The sequence below is a fragment of the Ranitomeya imitator genome, chromosome 5, assembly GCF_032444005.1.
Source record: "Ranitomeya imitator isolate aRanImi1 chromosome 5, aRanImi1.pri, whole genome shotgun sequence".
NCBI classification, from domain to species: Eukaryota; Metazoa; Chordata; class Amphibia; order Anura; family Dendrobatidae; genus Ranitomeya; species Ranitomeya imitator.
This window is the reverse complement of record NC_091286.1, coordinates 2,239,852-2,262,242: the sequence shown is the minus strand read 5'-3', so window position 1 is coordinate 2,262,242 and position 22,391 is coordinate 2,239,852. Positions and strand designations below refer to the sequence as shown.

The 22,391-nt window shown below is 52.4% G+C and overlaps 1 protein-coding gene across 1 annotated transcript in view; it reads right to left on the bottom strand.

The window, feature by feature from the left end:
* ABCC8 (ATP binding cassette subfamily C member 8) overlaps positions 1–22,391 on the bottom strand; it is a 434,375-nt gene that overhangs the window by 210,528 nt on the left and 201,456 nt on the right. Inside the window, exons 11-12 of the mRNA XM_069768187.1 lie at positions 7,089–7,129; positions 2,451–2,596 (exon numbers count right to left, since the gene is read on the bottom strand). Coding sequence (XP_069624288.1) covers positions 2,451–2,596; positions 7,089–7,129 — 187 coding nt within the window. The remainder of the gene's footprint in view (positions 1–2,450; positions 2,597–7,088; positions 7,130–22,391) is intronic.

Below are 22,391 nucleotides of genomic sequence, written 5' to 3'. Positions count from 1 at the left end.
TTTTTTGGAGGTGGCTGTCCATCATATCACTGTCATTACAGATCACAAGAACCTGTCTTACATCGAGTCCGCCAAATGTTGAACCCCTTAGGCAGGCGAGGTGGCCACTTTTTTTCTCTCGATTTCAGTTTTCAATCACTTTCAGGCCAGGGTAAAATAATGTGAAGGCTGATGCCTTATCTCGCAGCTGGTATCCAATATCACCTCCTGAACCTCCTTCCTCCATTCTTAAGCACGGAGTGGTGGTGGCTGCAGTTTCCTCGGCATTGGAGCGGGAGATTCGTGAGGCTCAATCTCTTCCTCCTCCGTCCGTACCTAATAATAAGTTCTTCGTGCCTGTCCAGTATCGGTTAAGGGTGCTTCGGGAATTCCATGACTCGGCTATGAGTGGGCATCTTGGAATCTCAGCCACGCGTAAAGCCATCGCTAGGCTCTTTTGGTGGCCCTCGGCTTCTGACGTCACTGGGTTTGTGTCCTCATGCGAAACTTGTGCCCGTGCAAAAACCTACCATAACCGGCTGGCTGGGGAACTGGTGCCACTGCCAGTTCCAGATAGACCGTGGACTCATCTGTTCATGGATTTTATCACCGATCTTCTCCCCTCTAATGGCAAACCGTTATCTGGGTAGTTGTTGATTCAGTTCAGTAAACAGGCGCATTTTGTACCATTGGCGGTGTCTTCCTAATGCTGAGACTCAAAACTATTCATTGAGCATGTTGTCCGATTGCATGGTGTGCCTGTCATTGTGGTATCTGATAGAGGGGTGCAATTTGTGTCGAAATTATGGAGGGCTTTTTGTAAAAGGCTGGGTATCAGTCTGACCTTTTCGTCAGCCTATCATCCCGAGACCAATGGTCAGACTGAGAGGACCAATCAGTCTTTGGAGCAGATATTGCGGTATCTTGCCACGTCTAGACAGGATGATTGGTGCTCTTCGGTACCCATGGCAGAATTCGCTTTCAATAATCGTTGTCAATCAAGAAACATTGGGGAGGCTCAGTTCAAGTACAAATTTTTGAGGGTAAAAGAAGGTTCGGTGGAGCTGGCTTTCCAGGTGGGGGATAAGGTATGGTTATCCACCAAGAATATAAGGTTGAGGATTTCTTCAGCTAAGTTGGGTCCCAAGTTTAATGGTCCTTATGAAATTTTAGAGGTGGTTTATCATGTGGCCTTTCGCCTGCGCCTGCTTTCGTCATTCCGGATCCCCAATTTGTTCCACAAGGCGCTTCTGAAGCCATTGGTGTCTTCCTCAGGTGAGTCTCCCTCGCACCCGCCACCTGTTCTGGTAGATCGCCAGACTGGGTATGAGGTGGCACGGGTTGTGGATTCTCGTATGCTCCACCGTTCTCTTCAGTATTTGGTCCATTGGAAGGGTTACGGTCTTGAGGACTGGTTGTGGGTGCCAGCGCGTTTTGTCCATGTGGATCGGTTGGTCCGGGCCTTTCATGCTCGTTATCCAGGTAAACCTGGGGGTCCGGTGGCCCCCCCATTGACAGAGGGACAGCGTGTCTTGATCCAGGCAGGGGTTTGTTTCATGCTATTCTCTCCCTGGTCTGGTCATGCGGGGGTCAACCTTCTCTGCCTTGTTTGGGGTTCTGTGTGGCTATTTAAGTCTGCTGTGGCCTGCAGACCAATGTCAGTGATAGTTCATACTCCCAGGCTAGAGCAGCTGACCCCTTGATACCATGTTTTGTCCTCTGCCCGTTTACTCTGTTCCCGTGACTTCCTTTTCCTGTCACCCCGCTTGTCTTAGTGTTCGCTCCCTGTGCTTGGACCTCTTGGTATGTGAACCGGCTTGTCTCCTGACCTGTTTGACTGTCTCTCGTCTCAGTTATCTTTGCTCCCGTCTGGCTCTGACTTCTGGCTTGTATTTGATCATGTGTATTGCTGTGACCTCTGGTACTTCCTGTCCTGACGGTTTCTGACTCGGCTCGTCTGACCACTCTTTCACCACTTGGTGGCGCTTGTGCTGCTGCTCAGTGGTGTTACTCTGGGTGTGCAACCTTTCTTCTCTCACCAGCATCCCTTGGTGGAGGTTGCGCTATACTGCACTACAGCAGCATTACAGAGACATAACTGACATTACAGGAGCTGTGCAGCCGTCCAACCGAGGAGAAAGAGAAAATACAGGAGCTGTGCAGCTGTCCAACTGAGGAGAGAAAGAGACATCACTGACATTACAGTAGTTATGCAGACGTACAACCGAGGAGAGAGACACCACTGACATTACAGGAGCTACAAGGCTGATTAACTGGGCAGAAAAGAATATGATTCAGTCAGACTGACGAGCCCACTCTTTGCCATCAGCAAGTCCTGCAGGTCACTCCAGGTTACCACGGCTGCTGGAATGCTCAGTGGCATGGCCACACAATTAGCCATCTCTGCCCAGCACCCCCATTTCTCATCATTAGCCCCACAGCCCCTTCCAGTACCAATATGGGTCATGTACCTGACCAGAGCTTTGACAGTAGATCGGACCACACTGGACAGTAAGAATAATGGGGTCACCAGGATGTGGAACAGAGAGAGGGAGGCAAAAGCCACAGCTGGAGAGAAGTCATCACGGCTCAGGAGATGGACATGAACCACGAACGTCTGGATTTAAACAGAAGGGAGAAATGGGTCAGCAGTGGGGGCAGCGATGGTAGCGGAAGCAGAATTTAGTGATAGCGGCGGCAGCAGGGGCCAGCCATAGTGGGAGTAGCAGGGAAAAGCCATAGTGTCGGCAGCAGGAGGGGCCAGCCATAGTGTCAGCAGCAGGAGGGGCCAGCCATAGTGTCGGCAGCAGGGACCAGCCATAGTGTCGGCAGCAGGGACCAGCCATAGAGGAGGCAGCAGGGGCCAGCCATGGTGTCGGCAGCAGGGGCCAGCCATAGTGGAGACAGCAGGGGAAAGCCATAGTGTCGGCAGCAGGGGAAAGCCATAGTGTCGGCAGCAGGAGGGGGCAGCCATAGTGTCGGCAGCAGGGACCAGCCATAGTGTCGGCAGCAGGGATAAGCCATAGTGTCGGCAGCAGGGGCCAGCCATAGTGGAGACAGCAGGGGCCAGCCTTAGTGGAGGAAGCAGCAGGGACCAGCCATAGTGTAGGCAGGAGGGGCCAGCCATAGTGGAGGCAGCAGGGGCCAGCCATGGTGGCAGCAGCAGGAGCCAGCCATTGTGTTGGCAGCAGGGGCCAGCCATAGTGGAGGCAGCAGGGGCCAGCAATAGTGTCGGCAGCAGGAGGGGCCAGCCATATTGTCGGCAGCAGGGGCCAGCCTTAGTGGAGGCAGCAGGGGCCAGCCATGGTGGAGGGAGCAGGGGCCAGCCATGGTGGAGGGAGCAGAGGCCAGCCATGGTGGAGGGAGCAGGGGCCAGCCATGGTGGAGGGAGCAGGGGCCAGCCATAGTGGAGGCAGCAGGGGCCAGCCATAGTGGAGGCAGCAGGGGCCAGCCATGGTGGCAGCAGCAGGAGCCAGCCATTGTGTTGGCAGCAGGGGCCAGCCATAGTGGAGGCAGCAGGGGCCAGCAATAGTGTCGGCAGCAGGAGGGGCCAGCCATATTGTCGGCAGCAGGGGCCAGCCTTAGTAGAGGCAGCAGGGGCCAGCCATGGTGGAGGGAGCAGGGGCCAGCCATGGTGGAGGGAGCAGGGGCCAGCCATGGTGGAGGGAGCAGGGGCCAGCCATGGTGGAGGGAGCAGGGGCCAGCCATGGTGGAGGGAGCAGGGGCCAGCCATGGTGGAGGGAGCAGGGGCCAGCCATAGTGGAGGCAGCAGCGGCCAGCCATAGTGGAGGCAGCAGGGGCCAGCCATAGTGGAGGCAGCAGGGGCCAGCCATGGTGGAGGCAGCAGGGGCCAGCCATGGTGGAGGGAGCAGGGGCCAGCCATGGTGGAGGGAGCAGGGGCCAGCCATGGTGGAGGGAGCAGGGGCCAGCCATGGTGGAGGGAGCAGGGGCCAGCCATGGTGGAGGGAGCAGGGGCCAGCCATAGTGGAGGAAGCAGGGGCCAGCCATAGTGGAGGCAGCAGGGGCCAGCCATAGTGGAGGCAGCAGGGGCCAGCCATGGTGGCAGCAGCAGGAGCCAGCCATAGTGTCGGCAGCAGGGGCCAGCCATGGTGAAGGGAGCAGGGGCCAGCCATAGTGGAGGCAGCAGGGGCCAGCCATAGTGGAGGAAGCAGGGGCCAGCCATAGTGTCGGCAGCAGGGGCCAGCAATAGTGTCGGCAGAAGGAGGGGCCAACCATAGTGGTGGCAGCAGGGGCCAACCAATGTGGTGGCAGTAGGGGCCAACCATAGTGGCGGCAGCAGCAGGTGGTAGTGATAGCGGTGGCCGCAGCGATACTGGTGGCAGCAGTAGGTGGTAGGGATAGCGGCAGCAGCAGGGACAGTGATAGGGCAGCAATAGCAGCAGCAAGGTGCAACGGCAGCAATAGTGGCGGCAGCAGCAGGGGCTAGCAATAGTAGCAGCCACAGGGGCTAGTGATAGTGGCGGCAGCAGGGGCTAGTGATGGTGGCGGCAGCAGCAGGTTGCAGCGATAGTGGCGGCAGCAGTAGGTGGTAGCGATAGTGGTGGCAGCAGCAGGTGGTAGCAATAGTGGTGGCAGCAGAGATAGTGGTGGCAGCAGGGGCTAGCGATAGTGGCAGCAGAAGGGGCTAGCAATAGTGGCAGCAGCAGGTGGTAGCAATAGTGGTGACAGCAGCGATAGTGGTGGCAGCAGTAGGTGGTAGCGACAGTGGCAGCAGAAGGGGCTAGCGATAGTGCCAGCAGGAGGTGGTAGCGATAGTGGCGGCAGCAGTAGGTGGTAGCGATAGTGGTAGCAACAGTAGGTGGTAGCGATAGTGGTGGCAGCAGTAGATGGTAGCGATAGTGGCAGCAGCAGTAGGTGGTAGCAATAGTGGTGGCAGCAGTAGGTGGTAGCGATAGTGGCAGCAGTAGGTGGTAGCGATAGTGGTGGCAGCAGCAGTAGGTGGTAGCGATAGTGGTGGCAGCAGCAGGTGGTAGTGACAGTGGCGGCAGCAGCAGGTGGTAGCAATACTGGTGGCAGCAGTAGGTGGTAGCGATAGTGGCAGCAGTAGGTGGTAGCGATAGTGGTGGCAGAAGTAGGTGGTAGCGATAGTGGCAGCAGAAGAGGCTAGCGATAGTGGCAGCAGCAGGTGGTAACAATAGTGACAGCAGCAATAGTGGCAGCAGTAGGTGGTAGCGATAGTGGTGGCAGCAACGATAATGGCGGCAGTAGTAGGTGGTAGTGATAGCGGCAGCAGCAGGTGGTAGCGATAGTAGTGGCAGCAATGATAGTGGCAGCTACAGTAGGTGGTAGCAATAGTGGCAGCAGCAGCAATAGGTGGTAGCGATAGTGGTGGCAGCAGTAGGTGGTAGCGATAGTGGCGGCAGCAGTAGGTGGTAGCGATAGTGGCGGCAGCAGCGATAGTGGCGGCAGCAGTAGATGGTAGCGATAGTGGCGGCAGCAGTAGGTGGCAGCAGCGATAGTGGCAGCAGCAGTAGGTGGTAGCGATAGTGGCAGCAGCAGCGATAGTGGCGGCAGCAGTAGGTGGTAGCGATAGTGGCGGCAGCAGCAGGTGGTAGCAATAGTGGCGGCAGCAGTGATAGTGGCGGCAGCAGTAGGTGGTAGCGATAGTGGCGGCAGCAGTAGGTGGCAGCAGCGATAGTGGCAGCAGTAGGTGGCAGCAGCAGTCGGTGGTAGCGATAGTGGCAGCAGCAGGTGGTGGGATAGTGGCGGCAGCAGTGACAGTGGTGGCAGCAGTAGGTGGTAGCGATAGTGGCAGCAGCAGTAGGTGGTAGCGATAGTGGCGGCAGCAGTAGGTGGTAGCGATAGTGGTGGCAGCAGTAGGTGGTAGCGATAGTGGCGGCAGCAGTGATGGTGGCAGCAGTAGGTGGTAGCGATAGTGGCAGCAGCAGTAGGTGGTAGCGATAGTGGCAGCAGCAGTAGGTAGTAGCGATAGTGGTGGCAGCAGTAGGTGGTAGCGATAGTGGCGGCAGCAGTAGGTGGTAGCGATAGTGGCAGCAGCAGTAGGTGGTAGCGATAGTGGTGGCAGCAGTAGGTGGTAGCGATAGTGGCAGCAGCAGTAGGTGGTAGCGATAGTGGCGACAGCAGTAGGTGGTAGCAGAAGTTATAGTGGCGGCAGCAGTAGGTGGTAGCGATAGTGGCGACAGTAGTAGGTGGCAGCAGTAGGTGGTAGCGATAGTGGCGACAGCAGTAGGTGGTAGCAGAAGTTATAGTGGCGGCAGCAGTAAGTGGTAGCGATAGAGGCGGCAGCAGTAGGTGGTAGCAGAAGTTATAGTGGCGACAGCAGTAGGTGGTAGCAGAAGTTATAGTGGCGACAGCAGAAGGCGGTAGCGATAGTGGCGGCAGCAGTAGGTGGTAGCGATAGTGGTTGCAACAGTAGGTGGCAGCGATAGTGGCAGCAGCAGTAGGCGGTAGCGATAGTGGCAGCAGCAGTAGGTGGTAGCGATAGTGGTGGCAACAGTAGGTGGCAGCGATAGTGGCAGCAGCAGTAGGTGGTAGCAATAGTGGCAGCAGCAGTAGGTGGTAGCGATAGTGGCAGCAGCAGTAGGCGGTAGCGATAGTGGCAGCAGCAGTAGGCGGTAGCGATAGTGGCAGCAGCAGTAGGTGGTAGCGATAGTGGCAGCAGCAGTAGGCGGTGGCGGTAGTGGTAGCAGCAGTAGGCGGTAGCGATAGTGGCAGCAGCAGTAGGCGGTAGCGATAGTGGCAGCAGCAGTAGGCGGTAGCGATAGTGGTAGCAGCAGTAGGCGGTAGCGATAGTGGCAGCAGCAGTAGGAGGTAGCGATAGTGGCAGCAGCAGTAGGTGGTAGCGATAATGGCAGCAGCAGTAGGCGGTAGCGATAGTGGCAGCAGCAGTAGGCGGTAGCGATAGTGGCAGCAGCAGTAGGCGGTAGCGATAGTGGCAGCAGCAGTAGGAGGTAGCGATAGTGGCAGCAGCAGTAGGTGGTAGCGATAATGGCAGCAGCAGTAGGCGGTAGCGATAGTGGCAGCAGCAGTAGGCGGTAGCGATAGTGGCAGCAGCAGTAGGCGGTAGCGATAGTGGCAGCAGCCGGGATCAGCACCAGCAGCCATTGGGACAAGGATTATTTACTTACTATGAGCACGGCAGCAATGGGGATGGCGGCATTCATGAATACTGCAAGAGAGTAAAGGAGGCGCTCGTCAGTGACACACACAGAACCTTGATAAAGTCTTCACACCATGTGAACTCTTAAAATGTTTTCACATTACACTCGTAAATGTAAAAGTAAGAAATATTAGTGACTGAAGGGAAATATAGGCTCAGAATATACTAAAAATATAAATGTGCACATTGAGCATTTGTATTAGGCCCCTGGGTCAGTGCTCTGTAGGACCACCACTGCTCTGTAGGACCACCTCTCAGAAAGAAGGAATATAAACCAGCTCACCCGCGATGCATAGATCAAACCTCGGGAGCACGGACCCGTCCAGACGTATGAAGTCCAAAAAAGAAGAGAATGTCCAACTTCACCGAATCCATAAAAAAGAGGTTTCTTTATTCACAAACTTTAAACATGAAGGATACAAACTTCAACACGAACCGTACGGGTAAGAACTCAACGCGTTTCTGGAGACTGAGCTCCCTTAATCATGACATTATGAAGCTGGACATTCTCTTCTTTTTAGGACCACCTCTCGCTGCAGTCTTTTGGGGTCTGTCTTTCTTCCTTTCTCTGCAGTCTTTTGGGGTCTGTCTTTCTTCCTTTCTCTGCAGTCTTTTGGGGTCTGTCTTTCTTCCTTTCTCTGCAGTCTTTTCAGGTCTGTCTCTCCCACCTTTCTCTGCAGTCTTTTGGGGTCTGTCTTTCTTCCTTTCTCTGCAGTCTTTTGGGGTCTGTCTTTCTTCCTTTCTCTGCAGTCTTTTGGGGTCTGTCTTTCTTCCTTTCTCTGCAGTCTTTTCAGGTCTGTCTCTCCCACCTTTCTCTGCAGTCTTTTGGGGTCTGTCTCTTCTCCTTTCTCTGCAGTCTTTTGGGGTCTGTCTCTCCACCTTTCTCTGCAGTCTTTTCAGGTCTGTCTCTCCCACCTTTCTCTGCAGTCTTTTGGGGTCTGTCTCTCCTCCTTTCTCTGCAGTCTTTTGGTGTCTGTCTCTCCACCTTTCCCTGCAGTCTTTTGGGGTCTGTCTTTCTTCCTTTCTCTGCAGTCTTTTGGGGTCTGTCTCTCCACCTCTCGCTGCAGTCTTTTAGGGTCTGTCTCTCCCAGCTTTCTCTGCAGTCTTTTGGGGTCTGTCTCTCCACCTTCCTCTGCAGTCTTTTGGGGTCTGTCTCTCCTCCTTTCTCTGCAGTCTTTTGTGGTCTGTCTATCCACCTTTCTCTGCAGTCTTTTGGGGGTCTTTCTCTCTAGCTTTGCTCATCTAGGGGTGACATTTTGCCCCTCGTTCTCGCTCAGTGACATTGGATGGAGTGGTCTGTGATCAGGCAGCTATGGGTTGAATCTGCAGATTAACAGCATTCTACGCGGCCCCCCGCAGTGACGGGAAAAGATTGTTATTCTTCCTGGCTGCCTCGGGCTTTCAGTCGGGGAGGGTGCTCAGCATTAGAGCCAGCTGTCATTCAGCGCTGGGCGCACCCCATGTGACTGAAAGCTGGAGGCTGCCAGGGGGAGTGAAGCTTCTGTCCTCCGAGTAGCTGAGCTTTCAGTGGAGTGACCACCCGGCTTCAGAACGTCATATCTCGCGATTAACTCCATATCTGCAGGTATTGGCCTCACTCCCATATTGATCCAGAAAAGTAGCAGGGGCGTCATGTGAGTACAATGCAAGCTTTGTCACATAGCTCCGTATGTGCAATGCTGTCCTGTGCAGCCATTGTCGTCTTCTATGCTGCAGAATGGTGATGTGTCGGACCGGATGGCGTACCCCGCTGCCGTCCATTTTCTCGCGCACTCATTGACTTGCATTGGCGAATCTTGGCCGATATACGCGGCCACTCGCAGGAGACTGTGATTTTTTTCTCTGTCCGATCCTCACAGATGGGCAGAAACTCCTAGATTAGCATAGGTCAGAGTGCAGCACGAGGTTTTATTGGACGACTGCACTCGTCCGTTTTTCTCGCAGAGGATTGTGAGCACTAAGACTGTTTCTTTACTTCACTTCTCTCTTTGATTCTCTTAATTGGACGGTTTCTGTGGGCAGAGTCCGGTATCCATGCTGGAGAAAGGTCAGATTATTGTGAACAAGGTGATAAGATAAGGAGGTGAGGGCAGACAGAGCAGGACAGATGGGATTCATGTGAATAGTCAGATGTCAAAAATCGAAATGAAAATAATAATAATTCTGTTTCCCTTTCCAAATCGACTTCCTTCTCTTTTTCTTTAAAAGTATAGATGATTTTAATATTGAACCTTGAGGCCGCAGTGTCCAGATGATTTCCCCTTCAGGCTGTTTCCTTTCTCGCACCTTGAAGTGATGGTGCCATTGACCATGTGTGGTCAGGACACATCTCTGATGTGGGGAGTGATCTATGGCGAAGTCCCGGAGCTTGAACTGCGGTGACGAGATCACTGACTTATTCCCAGGGTGCTAATGTCACCCGCAGTTCAGCCTGGCTGGCAACACAGCCTCAGTGACCAGAGGGAACCTCAATGACGTCACCCCTGTTAGGCTACGTTCACACTAGCGTTCGGCTAGTGTGCGTCGGGCGACGCAGCGGCGACGCACGCGTCATGCGCCCCTATGTTTAACATGGGGGACACATGCGTTTTTGCTTGTTGCGTTTTCCGACACGTGCGTCTTTTTTGACGCTAGCGTCGGACCAAGAAAACGCAACAAGTTGCATTTTTCTTGCGTCCGATTTTCGTCAAAAAACGACGCACGCGTCAAAAAACGCAGCGTTTTTGCGTGCGTTTGCGCACGTTTTTCGGTGCGTTGCGTCGCCGACGCAGCGGCGCACAACGCTAGTGTGAACGTAGCCTTAGAGAAGGGATTTCCAACCTACTCAGGTGTTCTGTCTTTTAGGTACCTACGCAATGAAGCAATAATCAGAGAGACACACGCTCGTTGTCTGTCCAAATAGTCTCTGGTCTTTTATTTTTAGGGTTGGGCTTTCAAAGGCCCAAGATCACAAGTAAATGTAGAGTTACACATCCTACTATACAAGATAAATTAGGTGAAAGAATGCGGGGAGGCTTTGCACATGTCTGTGGTTTTATGAAATTCTGGCTGAACATTCAACATCTTTGGGCATTTTCTGACAAGAACAGAATCTGGGCAATAACAACCAGATGTGGTTCTCAGTCTGGACGGTCGCATCTTGGCAACATCCAGGTTGAAAGCTATTTATCCCCAAGACATGGATTACGGCGTGGGACAGAACGACAGACAGGTGAGGGATATGGTGTTTTTTTTTTATTTTAGTTTTATTACAGGAGATGAGGGCTTCGGTGGAATAAGCGTTAGGTGAATATAACTGTGTTTGTTATTTTTAAATAAAAATGGAAAACTGTGTTTAGTCTTATTTCAAATTAAAGACTTTATTCTGGCTGTGTCTTTATTTACCATATAACTAGAAGATTAGTAATGGATAGGGGTCTTATAGACGCCTCTCCATTACCAAACCATGGGGCTTGATGTCACCTGACAATACAAAGGTGACATCAACCCCACAAATACCCCACACTTGCCACCACTACAGGGCAAGTGGGAAGAGACAGGCAAAGCACCAGAATTCTTACATTTAATAGATGCGCCTTTTCTGGGGCAGCTGCGGGCTGCTATTTTTAGGCTGGTGGGGACCAATATCCATGGCCCCTTACCAACCTGACAATATCAGCCCCCAGATGTGTGGCAGGCACGGTACCGCATAGGGAAAAAACTATGCAGTACCAATTCCCCCCTCCCACTAATCCCCCCAGGTGTTGCACTAATTGGGACGCCCAGCTGACCAACGGCAAGAGAGAGGAAGGGGCGTCCAGCCACACCCACAAGGGTTTAAATCCAGGTGCCGGGGCCAGCACCTTCCTCTTTCTCCCCGGCTGACCTCCTGGAAGCTGTTGTCCCGGAACTCCTGACAACCATGTCTGAAGCCATGATTGAGGCCCTGCGGCAGACAGCAGCACAGGAAGGTGAGCAATGGTTACAATCCCTTATGTCTGGCCTAGGTGCTCACCTTCCTGTGCCCCCTCACAACTCCCTAGCCTCCCCTCAAGCCCCCTCATTGTCCCCGGGGCTCCGTCCTCCCCTAACCTATCCCCACATCACACAGGCCGCGTCTCTCCGTCTTCCACTCTCCCCTTTCCTGGGCTGATAGTCCCCCTTCTCCCAACTTCAGACTCACCACTGTCATCCATCGCGCTGGCGGGCGATCCGTTCTCCCATGGTCGGCACGCGGCCGCGTCCTTAGCCTCTGGGGCTCCTGCCGCCGACGTTGCAGCGTTGCCGCTGGGTATATGCTCCGTGCGCTCCTCCCGCCCCCCCTCCCAAGTGTCTGCATGTCAGCGGGGGGCCGGCGCTTCCAAGTCGCCGTGCCCATACTGCTGTTCAGTCCACCGTCCTGGGGTGCGGCGGGTGTCACGGTGCTGTCGCCGGGCGAGGCTGCTGGCGGCAAGGGGCCCTGACAACGGGCCCGTTCGCGATGGGCACATGTTCGGCGAATGCTTCCTTCTCCTCCCTCATGGCCGGGTGGGCCCCAGCCAATTCCTGGTAGCAGGTCCCATCTTCTTCCCAGAGCACAGAACGAGCAGGCAAAGCTATGCCCGCTTCCTCCCTGAAGGCCCGCACTGCTTAGAGTGCTATGCGAGCCACCGAAGCCCTGCCCATTTCCTCCCTGAAGGTCCGCACTGCTGTCCAGAGAGCAGTGCGAGCCAGTGAAGCTCCACCCACCGCCGCTGCCCTCACGCTGCACTGGCCGCGGTACCAAGCCCCCTCAGCCTCTGCCCCCGCCGGCGTCATGGAGCGCGGTCACCAGGCCCGGACGGACCGCGGTAAATCGCATTAAGTGGGGAGCCTTCTCTCCCTTAGGTCTGTGCAGCTCGGTCAGGCCCTGCCTACTTCTGGCTTGCTTCCCCAGTCCCGAGAGTCCGCACAAAGTGTGGCGCGTTCCTGGGAAGCCATGCCCACTTCACCACCCGGCGTTGAGCTTCACAGGCCGCGCTCCTTAGCCCCCGCAGCCTGTTGCCGGGGGTCTCAGGTCCCAGTCAGCCACCCGCCACCCCAGCACAGACCACCAGTCACCCACGACCTGGCCCGTAACGTCCCTCCTGCAGACATTGGTGCAATGCCTGCACGGGGGGCCGTGGAGTCAGGCTGTACAGCCTTCAACATGGTCGCGGAGCACACTGACTGGTCCAACCTGACCGACCAGCGCTCCCCGCAACCACTACAGTATGAAAAAAGCACGCGCATAGTCGCACGCAGCACGAACACGCCTATAATAAATGGTGCTCTGCCAACACCCCCAAACACTCAGACACAAATAGAGTACCATTTCAATACACCCTCCCCAGTCCCTTCTGGCACATCTCATTCGGCATGTCTCGCCGCTTTAGCGCCAACGCTATCATCACGCCCCACACCCGCGGTCACGGCTCACAGCCAGCGCAACCCCCCCTTTTAGTCCCAAAATAACTGCCCCCGACACATTCTCTTACCATGACAGTCGCAGGCATATACGCCGCAGACCGTCCCTATTCTCCTCCGAAGACTCCGGACATCACGTTTGCCATCCCTACAATCCTCGCTATTCCCCCTATGCAGTTCACATAGGTGCCACCACAGGTCTTGGTCCGCTAGATGGCGTTCCCCATTGTGAAGAAACCTGATTGTATCTTAATTTCCCAGACAACCATGTTTTTTTGCAAACCAAAAGAACTGGCTTTTTCTCTGTATATTGGCTTGTGAATTTAAGTGTTTATGTCTGGTGGGTCAAGAAGACAGACTGCCCACTGATATACTATCTAACATACTGTGTAAAGGTACCGTTATACTAAACGATTTACCAACGACGTCACCGCTCTGCTTTACGGCTGGCCGGCGCTGACACAGTGCAGGGAAGCTGATGCCGGGGGACGTGACAGACATCAGAATGTAAGTATGTAGTGTTTTTTTTTTTACTTTTACAATGGTAACCAGGGTAAATATCGGGTTACTAAGCGCGGCCCTGCACTTAGTAACCCGATGTTTACCCTGGTTACAGGTGAACACATCGCTAGATCGGCGTCACACACGCCGATCCAGCGATGACAGCGGGGTGATCAGCGACCAAAAAAAGGTCCTGATCATTCCCCACGACCAACGATCTCCCAGCAGGGGCCTGATCATTGGTCGCTGTCACACATAACGAGATCGTTAGCGGGATCGTTGCTACGTCACAAAGCGTGACGTTACAACGATATCCTTAACGATATCGTTATGTGTGAAGGTACCTTTAGTCTGTAATAGTGACTGTACATAGGGTGTGTTAAGCTTTGTTTATTGATGTGTGCTTATATGTTAATAGTGCTACTTAATCCCATCACCATTGTTTACCTTATCTTGATGTTGGACTGAAGGACCCTGGGTAATTCTAAAAATAGCTTACATGCCTTGGGTATAAAAAGACTCAGAGATCACATCCTGGGACAGAAGTAACAGAGCTACCAGCCAGACATTCTGCAAACCACCCAACAGATAAGAGAAAGGACTGCAGCCAATTCATCATGGCACCATCACGAGGGACACTGGTCTATGATTCTATAGGACACAACCTAGGGGTTTTCGGCTCCGGTTGGAAGGACACAGATCTGATCCAGTGACCATCTCTGCACCATGGATATGTTTGGAAAAAGCCAGGGTTGGGACCCGCTGGTCGCCTGGTTCCATGGAGATGGTCAGATAAGACAGGTGGTGACTCTCGTGTCAACTGGCTTTGGACCTTGTATGGACTCTATGGACAGTTCTTGGTCATATCCCTATGCTTGTCGTTACCTCTTCTCTGTGCGTTCATCCACAGATGGAGTAGCGACCCTGGGAGCTCTGACATGTCATACTGGAAATACGTGGAGATGCAGTGATCTTTTATATGCGCCCATGTAATCAAGTAATTCCAGCCATGTAGGGATTGTTCTGTTTGCTATTGTGTGCTGTGGTTCAATAAAGTATTGCCGCCCTGTTTTACCTTAACCCTGTGTTGTCTGTGTAGTGTATTGCCCACTGGGAGATAGAGCGGGTGTTCAGTGGTATGAGCCGTGGTCGATGCAGTCTTGCTAAAGACAGCCGGGCCAGAGGACGAGAGCACCCACTGACCCCGTTTCTCCACACCCATCCACATGAGGATGGTCCGATGGTTCCGAGAGCCGAGAAAGGCGGTACCGTTGAAGACGGCGGTCACCCCCAAGATCCATCAGAGTCGAAAGGGGGGTACCATCAACACCCCCCAGGGCCGGAGCGACACCATCCACGGTAACCGCTCAGGCTCGGGCGCATGACATGTCATGTGCCCCATCCTCGGCTGCCGGCCATGGAGATTCAACGTTATCTCCCCGGGCTACAGGCCATCTCCAAAACACCGCTACAACAGGAGCCGGAGGAGTTAAGGTATCTTCACACTGAGCAACTTTCCAATGAGAACGACAGTGATCCGTGACGTTGCAGCGTCCTGGATAGCGATCTCGTTGTGTTTGACACGCAGCAGCGATCTGAATCCTGCTGTGACATCGCTGGTCGGAGCTAGAAGTCCAGAACTTTATTTGGTCGTCAGGTCGGTGTGTATCGTCATGTTTGACAGCAAAAGCAACGATGCCTGCAATGTTTTTTCATGGAGCTAGCAACCAGCGAGAACGATAAGTACGTCACTGGATCGCTCCTGCATCGTTCTGCTGTTGCCGTGTTTGACGTCTCCTAGCGACCTAAACAGCGACGCTGCAGCGATCGGCTCGTTGTCTATATCGCTGCAGCGTCACTTAATGTGACGGTACCTTTACTCTTGCCCAGGCACATGGCTGTCTGCAACAACAATGTGCTGCGTCATCGGCTACCTGCCAGGGAGCCCCATCTCCACCTCCCTGGGCTTCCTGCCAACATCAAGTGATCACTACAGGGAAGCAGGAGTACTTCCACCCCCGGTTGACACTCAGCCAGAGTCTGACAGTGGTAAGTGTGCTGAACTCAGCGAACATCACGCCATACACAACATAGGAGAGAGCAAATTAGCATCTACCATCAGGGCGTTAGTCCACCAGCTGACTCGCCCTGCCGGATCCACAGACACAAGGACAACACCGCAATCAGCTAGCCTTCACAAAGACACATTTTTCTGCGGAATTAGTCCACTAGGTACACACGTAGATTTAGAGACAAAACAGAAGATATGGGATAACGATTACGTGGATATATGGTCGCTATTATCAGCAGACCAAAAGTCCGTAGATAAGGAGAGGAAAACAAGATAGGAAAGAAACAGACCAAAAATAACGCAAAGGATGAACAACTGGCTTCAGGCCTTCGCAGTCCTAGGCTGCATTATGGGCCAGAAACACCCAGAACGCTGTTCCGAACTATTTATATACCAGTACCTAGTATATAGCTCATACAAGACCCACGGCTGGCCATGCAACCCGATCTAGGCTGGGTGTAAAAGCGACGGATATTTGGTTTCGACTTATGCTATCCCAAAAACAGCCCCCCTTTTCATCGACGGCCACTAATTACCCAGGCACTGCAGGCCCAAACTCAGTGGTCGTATGGAGACCAGGGGCCTGTTTGTTGTATAACGAAGGGTACTGTCGCTTCCATGTGGCCTGTTAATATAAGCACGACTGCTCAGCCTGCGGAGGCGGGCACCCTGCAGCAAAGTGTACACGCCAAGCAAACAGAGACAACGAGGCATAACCCCGGTGAGCGTAAAGGTACCGTCACATTTAGCGACGCTGCAGCGATCTAGACAACGATGCCGATCGCTGCAGCGTCGCTGTTTGGTCGCTGGAGTGCTGTCACACAGACAGCTCTCCAGCGACCAACGATCCCGAAGTCCCCTGGTAAGCAGGGTAAACATCGAGTTAGTAAGCGCAGGGCCGCGCTTAGTAACCCGATGTTTACCCTGGTTACCATTGTAAAAGTAAAAAAAAAAACACTACATACTTACATTCCTGTCGCGTCCCTCGCCGTCAGCTTCCCTGCACTGTGTAAGCGCTGGCCGGAAAGCAGAGTGACGTCACCGCTGTGCTCTGCTTTACGGCCGGCCGGCGCTCACACTGGGGGACGCAGGGAAGCTGACGCCGGGGGAACGTAACAGGAAGGTAAGTATGTAGTGTTTTTTTTTTTTTACTTTTACAATGGTAACCAGGGTAAACATCGGGTTACTAAGCGCGGCCCTGCGCTTAGTAACCCGATGTGTACACTGGTTACCAGTGAAGACATCGCTGAATCGGCGTCACAAACGCCGATTCAGCGATGTCAGCGGGTGATCCAGCGACAAAATAAAGTCCTGGACTTTCCCCAGCGACCAACGATGTCACAGCAGGGGCCTGATCGTTGGTCGCTGTCACGCATAACGATTTCGTTAACGATATCGTTGCTACGTCACAAAAAGCAACGATATCGTTAACAATATCGTTAACGATATCGTTATGTGTGACGGTACCTTAACTGCAATGGGCCCCTGGCTAAGCTTCTACCCCAATAAAGAAGCGGATGAGCAGCTTTATCACAGCTTCAAATTCGGCTTCTTTATTCCCTTCAAATTTAGTCATGCTCCAACATCAGTGAATAATCTAAAATCGGCACGTGAATTCCCCGAGATTCTAAGGCAAAAAATTGAAAAAGAGGTAGAACTAGGCAGGATGGCAGGCCCATTTAAATTGTTGCCATTCAGGAATTTTAGAATCTCACCCTTAGGCATCGTCCCTAAAAAAGAATCGGGAAAATATCGGCTAATACATCACCTCTCATACCCTAAAGGTGACTCGGTTAACGACGCAATACTCCCAGAAGAAGCGTCCGTCACTTACGCTTCATTTGACAGGGCAGTTGAACTCGTACGGACAGCCGGGCCCAGTGCCTTGCTGGCAAAATCGGACATATAATCAGCATTCCGCCTTTTACCCGTTCACCCCGAGTGCTTCCACCTGTTAGGTTGTAAGGTGGACCAGCTCTTTTACTTTGATATGTTCCTGGCGATGGGCTGCTCCATCTCCTGTCACTATTTCAAGCTGTTCAGTACTTTCCTGGACTAGGTAGTATGTTACGAAACCGGCAGTAATTCGACGTTTCATTACCTCGACGATTTCTTGTTCATCGGACCAAAAGAATCTAAACTTTGCTCCTTCCTTCTCCAAAAATGTAAGTTTCTAACCAGTCATTTCGGGGTACCGCTCTCAACAGAATAAACATTCGGCCCATGTAATGTGCTGCCTTTCCTTGGCATAGAAATATCTACCAACGCAATGGTTTTTAGATTACAAGCGGATAAATTGCAAAAAAAACTCTGCAAATGGTAGAAGATTTCTACGGAGTTAAAAAAACTCACCCTCCATCAGATGCAGTTCCTGCTAGGTTTGCTCAATTTCGCTTGCCGCTTAATGCCGGTGGGCAGAACCTTTTTACGCCATCTGTCACTGGCGACGAAGGGCATCTCCCAGCAAGACCATAGAATTAGGCTTACTCGCACACTGAAAGAAGACTTGCTAGTCTGGAAAACATTCCTAAATTCCTACAACGGCCATACTTGCCTCATGTCTCGAGAAATGTTAGGCTAAGACATAGGACCAGCAGTGGGAGGAAATCTCAGAGACGGTTTTTTGGCACTCTACGAAAACAAATGGTGCAAAGGCAGCTGGCCAGCGTTATGGACCACAGCCGACTGGAGTCGCTCTCCTGCGCCGCCAAGCATTACTATGCTTAAAACACAACATCTGGTGTCGTGCCACAGTAACGTCGGTCAATGATAACCTCCTTAACTCTGTTATTTTTCAATTGGCAGGCCCTCAAAGCTCTTTTCCCAAATGCACAACCATCGGGTGTCCAGTGTCCAATACTCCTTTTGGACACGGTAGCCAATCAATGATGCCATTGATCCGCGCATCGGTTACACCGGCTACCTGGGAGGTTTACGGTAAGGCGTGGGACGAGTGGTGCTCATTAATTCACGGAAGACCGGTCGATAGGTGCGATCGGGCGAGATGTGAGGTGTTGGTCGAGCTCTTGAATCAGCTCAGGCAAAGAGGCGCGTCAGGTACATAGGCACAGCGTCATCTTTCGGGAATAGCCTTTTTCTTCCAGCTAATGGGGTGGGCGGACGTGACGAAGTATTTTTTCATCAAACAAGCTGTTAAAGGCTGGAAAAGGCTCCAACCTAGTCAGGAGTGTCGTCCCCCCATTTCATTGAGGCTATGGCGCGATATTAGCACAATTTCCCCATCGGTATGCAAGTCCCGATACGAGTCAATTCTAGTATCGGCTGCGTCGCCATTGCCTTTTTCGGTGCCCTTCGTATTAGCGAGCTGGTGCCACGGTCAAAAACTTCAGCGGAAGGCGCCTAATCAACGAAGACCTCGTCATATACAGTGACGCACTGCTCATTAGGGTGCGCAAATCCAAATGAGACCCCACCGGTAGAGGGACGTGGGTCCTCGTTAAGTCATCGGATGGTCCCGTATGCCCACTTAACATAGTCAGACGATACACGGTAATAAGACACGCATACAGATTCTGCCACATACAGACGGCTCCCCCTTACTAAATACCAGTTTTACGCAATTTTTAAATCGGTGTCTTGAAGCTGTTGGCATCGATCCGACCGAATACAGGACACATTGTTTCTGAATAGGGGCCGCCACCGAAGCAGCTAAGGCTGGGATTCCAGAGGCTGAAGTGCAGTGAATGGGTCGCTGGAAATCCGCATGCTTCGCCAGATACATAAGACCCGACTTGCTCAAGTAACACATTTTGTCTCTTTCAGGTGTCCGAAAACCTGCAGCTTGTGTGGTCGGACACTCGTACGACAACTGGGCTAAGAAAAGGGCCGAACTTCGGCTGGGCGGTGCGAATTTAGGCTTCCGGAATGTAGAGGTCAACTGGATAGGGATCAGAGGGCTACAATGGCAAAAGATCTTCCCGTAAACTGTCGACATTGCCAAGAGGGCAAAAGGGCCGGTGATATTAGTACTACATACCGGCGGCAACGATCTGGGTAAACGGAGATGTGTCAAGCTCAGTACAACGATGACAGTCAATGATAATGTGTGCAACCTGTAAAGCGCTGTGGAATATGTTAGTGCTAAATAAAAATAAAGATTATTATTATATGGAGCGTTTTTTCTATCTTTTACCGGATATGATATTGGTATGGTCGGAGATGGTGCCACGAGCGGTCTGGCATGGAGCTAAGGACCCAAAAGCCATAGAGAGATCAAGGAAACAGGTCAGTCTGAGAGTGGCAAGATTCATAAAGGAAAAATATGGCATCGTAGGTTGCCACTACCAACTGGAAGGCGACAACTCAGTGTCATTAAGGTCCGACGGTATTCATCTTACGGACATGGGGCTCGACATATTTCTGTCAGGTTTGCAGGACGGGATTGAACAGGCCTTAATGCTGATGGGTCGGCGTAAGAGTGCTGTGTAGGTAGTACACATGATCCTCAGTGGCTAAAGTGGAGGGAGGGACAAAGGTTTGTAGCCGCTCATTGGCTGCCCGCCTGTCGGTCGCAGACTGGGCCCACGGCTGTGAGCCTATTGCGAAATGTAATTGCCCCTCCCTGCAAAATTAATAAACTGTGATCGACCTGTTCAACCCATCTAGGCCTGTTTGCGTTGTCTTTCTGGGATTGGGGGGAGGGGTGGAGGCACTGTTTACGACACACAGGTCTCTGCAGTCTGCTTTAGCAAGGCTGGTTGTCAAAAATGGGGGGACCTCATGCTGTTTATTTATTTAAATATTTAAATAACAATAACAAAAAACAGTGTCGGGACCCCTCTATTCTTGATAACTAGCCTTGCTAAAGCAGACAGCTGAGTGCTGCAGCCCCTAGCTGTGAGGTTTGCCTGGCTGGTTATAGAAAATTAAGGGGAACCCACAAATGATTTTTTATTGTATTTATAGCGCAGGCATCGGGTGATGAATACTCCCATCAGTCGGTCCTGCTCTCGCTGTTATTAGCGGCAGCAGGTGTAGGCTGATGGGAGTAATAGTCCTATCTGTCACCGCCTGCTTTCAGTGTTATAACTTGTATATACTGTAACTCTCATCATTTTCCACTGCTCACACTGATAGCTGACAGAGCAGGGGAGAATGATGAGAGGAGCCTTCAGCACCCGGAGCCGAGGAACAATGTACTGCTGCTTCTCAGGTGCACACTTGTGCGGGATATTTTGCGACCCATGCAGCTGGTAAAAATCAACATATCTAGGTGTGGGTCACACGGTCCATGGAAACACACTGACATGTGCACAGTGTTTTAGTTCAACTCACGTGGTGGTATACAGAGGTAGAAAATGGGAACACTGTCTCTTTAAATTCTTTTTGGTTTATTATAAGGCAGCATAAACCAACACAAGGGGAAAATAAACTCAGCTTTTCCGGCTAAAACAGGAAAACAACAAAAAAAACAAAAACGCTGCAGCACAGTCCATACGTTGCGGGTAAGGCTACTTTCACACTAGCGTTTTCTGCAATCCGTCACAATGCGTCGTTTTGCAGAAAAAACGCATCCTGCAAAAGTGCTTGCAGGATGCGTTTTTTCCCCATAGACTTGTATTGACGACACATTTGCGACGGATTGCCACACGGATGCGTCGTGCTTTTGCGGACTGTCGGGAGCAAAAAACGCTATATGTAACGTTTTTTGCTCCTGACGGACCGCTTTTTCCGACTGCGCATGTGCGGCAGGAACTCCGCCCCCACCTCCCCGCACCTTACAATGGGGCAGCGGATGCGCCGGAGAAATGCATCCGCTGCCTCCATTGTGCAATGCGCTAAACGCTAGCGTCGGAATCTCTCCCCGACGCATTGCGACGGGGAGATTTCGACGCTAGTGTGAAAGTAGCCTAACACCCCACTCTGCAGCAATACGGGTTCAGTCTTTCTTCCACACAAGACACCAAACCACTGGAGACTCCTCTCTCTAGTCTTGCTCACCTTAGACTGCCTGTTGAGCCCATTTATTTAAACCCCAGACCCTGTGACTATTTCCATCATGTGACTGACCACATGATCATGACATCAGACAGGGCCTGTCAGCTCTGCAAGTGGAGATAAAGTGGACCTCCTCCCACTCCCTCTTTGAAGATCCACATGAAACAAGCCCATTATGTAACTTTAACTTAACCCTCACAACCTATAGCGTGCTGGAGGAAAATACTATGGTTTCACATCAATGACGCCATTAAGCGCAGTGACATATATCTCCCCTCTATTACCTTACCAGTGACTTTGTCACATATTCCCCCCCCATCTATCCAAAGTCGATGGTTTTGGCACCTTCACTCGCTAAGCAGGGGAGTCCGGACAGGGCATATGAATTCCCGTGCAATCTTCCTGGCCTATGCTCAACGTAAAAAGTGAAATCTTGAAGCCTAAGAACCACCTAGTCACCAGAGCATTTTTACCCTTCTTTTCCCTCAACCACCTCAGAGGGGCATGGTCAGACACCAGCTTAAACCTACGGCCCAGCAGGTAGTACCTCATGGTATCTACGGCCCATTTTATGGCTAAAGGCCCCTTCACATTAAGCGACGCTGCAGCGATACCGACAACGATCCGGATCGCTGCAGCGTCGCTGTTTGGTCGCTGGAGAGCTGTCACACAGACCGCTCTCCAGCGACCAACGATGCTGGTAACCAGGGTAAACATCGGGTAACTAAGCGCAGGGCCGCGCTTAGTAACCCGATGTTTACCCTGGTTACCATGCTAAAAGTAAAAAAAACAAACACTACATACTTACCTACAGCCGTCTGTCCTCCAGCGCTGTGCTCTGCACTCCTCCTGTACTGTCTGTGAGCACAGCGGCCGGAAAGCAGAGCGGTGACGTCACCGCTCTGCTTTCCGGCTGACCGACGCTCACAGCCAGACCAGGAGGAGAGCAGAGCACAGCGCTGGAGGACAGACGGCTGTAGGTAAGTATGTAGTGTTTGTTTTTTTTTACTTTTACGCTGGTAACCAGGGTAAACATCGGGTTACTAAGCGCGGCCCTGCGCTTAGTTACCCGATGTTTACCCTGGTTACCAGTGAAGACATCGCTGGATCGGTGTCACACACGCCGATCCAGCGATGTCAGGAGGAGTCCAGCGACGAAATAAAGTTCTGGACTTTCTTCAGCGACCAACGATCTCCCAGCAGGGGCCTGATCGTTGGTCGCTGTCACACATAACGATTTTATTAACGATATCGTTGCTACGTCACAAAAAGCAACGATATCGTTAACAATATCGTTATGTGTGAAGGTACCTTAAGCACTCCTTCTGGATGATGGAA